The 3379-nt window shown below is 42.9% G+C and overlaps 1 protein-coding gene across 1 annotated transcript; it reads left to right on the top strand.

The window, feature by feature from the left end:
• The first annotated feature begins 1183 nt into the window (after positions 1–1183).
• LOC112709245 (uncharacterized mitochondrial protein AtMg00860-like) lies at positions 1184–1537 on the top strand. The gene has a single exon (XM_025761142.1). It carries the CDS (start codon positions 1184–1186, stop codon positions 1535–1537), a length of 354 nt encoding a protein of 117 aa, XP_025616927.1.
• The last annotated feature ends 1842 nt before the right edge of the window (positions 1538–3379 follow it).

Below are 3379 nucleotides of genomic sequence, written 5' to 3'. Positions count from 1 at the left end.
TTGTGGTTTTCCTGGTCATATTGTGAGAGATTGCACTCGTGGGAGAAACCCGAATGCGGGTCAAAGTCAGCACCAAGGGCGAGTATTTACTGTGAACGCCAAGGATGCTGCTAAGGTGGATCCTTTAATGAGAGCTAACTATTTAATTGGTGATAAAATCTTGGTTCGATTGTATGATACTAGGGTTCGCATTCGTTTATTTCATTTGACAAAGTTGAGGAACTAGGCTTGAAGGTGTCAGAATTAGCATTTGAACTGCATGGACATACTCCACATCAGACGGTTATGACTAGGTCAGGTTGTAGACAAGTAGGTTTGAAGCCTGAGGGTAGAGACTTTATACATGACTTGATCTGTTTACCAATGGTTGGATTGGAGATGATTTTGGGGTTTAATTGGTTATCAAAGAATCGGGTGTTGTTGGATTGCTTTGATCGGTCAATTTAGTTTATACCGGAAGGAGAAAATGGAGCAGTGGTAGCTGCAAGTTATTACTTGAACTCTGTAATGGTGCACTATAGTGGGGAAGAGTGTCAGGGTTATATCTTGTTGGCTGCTAATGCTTTGGGTGATGCCCAGAACTTAGACCAGATTCTGGTAGTTAGAGACTTTTCGGAGGTGTTCCCAGAAGATATTCCTGAGTTCCCACCACAAAGGAAGATTGAATTTGCAATTGAATTGGTGCCGGGAGCTGGACCAGTGTCGATTGTGCCGTTATAGGATGGCTCCGATAGAGCTGGCTGAATTAAAGACTCAGTTGGAAGAGCTTCTGAATAAGAGGTTCATTCGACCGAGTGTATCTCCGTAGGGAGCGCCAGTTTTATTGGTGAAGAAGAAGGATGGAGGGATGCGACTTTGTGTGGATTACCGACAGTTGAACAAAGTGACTGTGAAGAATAAGTATCCATTGCCTAGGATCGATGACTTAATGGATCAACTGCAAGGAGCCAGAGTATTTTCAAAGATGGACTTAAGATCCAGTTACCATCAAATAAGGGTGAAAGAGGATGACATTCCAAAAACTGCGTTTAGGACGCGTTATGGACACTACGAGTTTACGGTGATGTCCTTTGGGTTAACGAATGCACTTGCTGTGTTCATGGATTACATGAACAAAGTATTATGTCCCTTTTTGGACAAATTCATGGTGGTTTTCATAGGCGATATCTTAGTTTATTCTAAGATGGTGAAAGAGCATGAGGAACACTTGAGAATTATGTTGCAAATCTTAAAGAAGCGGAAATTGTATGCTAAGTTGTCCAAGTGTGAAATCTGGAAAGAGGAAGTAAAGTTCCTATGTCACGTGGTGAGTAAAAGTGGAATAGCGGTGGATCCTTCAAAAGAGGAGGCGGTAATGGAATGGGAAAGACCAATGACGGTGATGGAAGTTAGAAGTTTCTTGGGCTGGGTCGGATATTACCAGAGATTTATTGAAGGATTTTTCCGGATTGCACTACCAATGACGAAGTTGACAAGGAAAGAGGTGCCGTTTGTGTGGACGTCAGAGTGTGAAGAGAATTTTCAGACCTTGAAATAAAGGTTAACCTCAGCGCCTGTTTTGATTTTGCTGGAACCACATGAACCGTTTGAAGTATACAGTGATGCTTCCTTAAAGGGTTTGGGTTGCGTGTTGATGCAACACCGGAACGGTGGCTTACGCATCGCGTCAGCTGAGACCGCATGAGATAAATTACCCAATTCATGTCTTGGAATTAGCGGCGATTGTGATTGCATTGAAGATTTGGAGGTACCACTTGTACGGAGTGAGGTTTAGCATCTTTTCTGATCATAAGAGTCTCAAGTACATCTTTGATTAGAAAAAGCTTAATATGCGTCAGAGGAGGTGGATGGAGTTGCTAAAAGATTATGATTTTGAACTAAGTTATCACCCTAGAAAGGCGAATATGGTGGCGGACGCGTTGAGTTGGAAGTCTTTAACAATAGCTTGGATGAGAATAAAGGAAGATGAGTTAGAGGATAAGTTTGTGGATCTTAAGCTAGAGATTGGTGAAGTTGCCGGAAGAGCTTGTTTGAATCAGTTGTAGATTTCAAGTACATTTAAAACAGAGATACAGAGGGCTTAACAAGATGAGCAAAAGTTTCAGCAACTATTTCAACCAGTTGGCAAGAAGAGGCATGGAGAATTCACTAAGGATGATGAAGGGTTGTGGAGATATAAGGGGAGAATTTGTATACAAGATGTCGGGAGTTTAAGGCAAGAATTGTTGTCGGAAGCTCACAACAATGGGTTCTCTATTTATCCCGAAAGTATGAACATGTAATATGACTTAAAGAAGATGTTTTGGTGGCCTAGAATGAAATGTGATGTAGCTACAATGGTATCCAAGTGCCTAACGTGTCAGAAGGTGAAGATAGTGCATCAGAAACCGTCGGGGATGCTACAGCCACTAGAGATTCCTCAGTGGAAGTGGGAAGGAATTGCAATAGACTTTGTGACCGGTTTACCGAGGACTAGGTTGGGATTTGATACGGTTTGGGTGATCATGGATCGCTTAACCAAGTCCGCTCATTTTCTGCCTATTCGAGTGAACTATTCTATGGAGGAGCTGGCAAGATTGTACATCAAGGAGATAGTAAGGTTGCATGGTGTACCATCGAGCATAGTGTTGGACCATAATCTCTGATTCACTTCAAGGTTTTGGGGAGCTTTCCAAAGGGCTTTCATTACAAAGCTATGTCTCAGTACTGCATATCATCCATATATGGATGGACAGTCGGAAAGGACTATTCAGATGTTGGAAGATATGCTAAGGGCGTGTGTATTGGATCAACCTGGGAGTTGGGACCGTTACATGCCATTGGTGGAGTTTGCGTACAACAACAGCTTTCATGCGAGCATTGGGATGGCTCCGTATAAGGCTTTGTGTGGACAGAAGTGCGAATCTCCACCTTGTTGGTATGAAATCGGTGAAGCAAGTGTTTTGGTCCTGATTTGGTAGCAGAGACTACTGAGAACATTAAGAAGATTCGTGCAGGGATTCTAACTGCACATGAAGTGGGAGAGCATGTATTTTTTAGGGTTACACCGACAACTGGGATCGGAAGAGCAATCAAAACCAAGAAGTTGAATCCGAGGTTCATTGGACCGTTTGAGATTCTGAGGCAATTTGGGCCGGTGGCATATCAAGTAGCTTTGCCGCCTCACTTGTCTAACTTGCATGACGTATTCCACGTGTCACAACTCCGTAAGTACACATCGGATGCGGCTTATGTATTAGAGCCAGAGTCGGTCAAGTTGAGGGAGAATTTGACCTTTCAAGTAACACCAGTGCGTATTGACGACACTAGTGTGAAAAAGCTACGAGGAAAGGAAGTTAAGTTGGTTAAAGTTGCTTGGAAGCGAGCAGGAGTTGAAGAG

The sequence above is a fragment of the Arachis hypogaea genome, chromosome 9 (genome assembly GCF_003086295.3).
Source record: "Arachis hypogaea cultivar Tifrunner chromosome 9, arahy.Tifrunner.gnm2.J5K5, whole genome shotgun sequence".
Taxonomy (NCBI): Eukaryota; Viridiplantae; Streptophyta; class Magnoliopsida; order Fabales; family Fabaceae; genus Arachis; species Arachis hypogaea.
Note: the sequence above shows the minus strand (reverse complement) of the source record. Positions and strands in the feature narration are given on the sequence as shown.

Bases quoted from the DNA above. Each gene is read 5' to 3' on its own strand.
- LOC112709245 (XM_025761142.1), top strand. From the start codon at position 1,184: ATGGTGAAAGAGCATGAGGAACACTTGAGAATTATGTTGCAAATCTTA.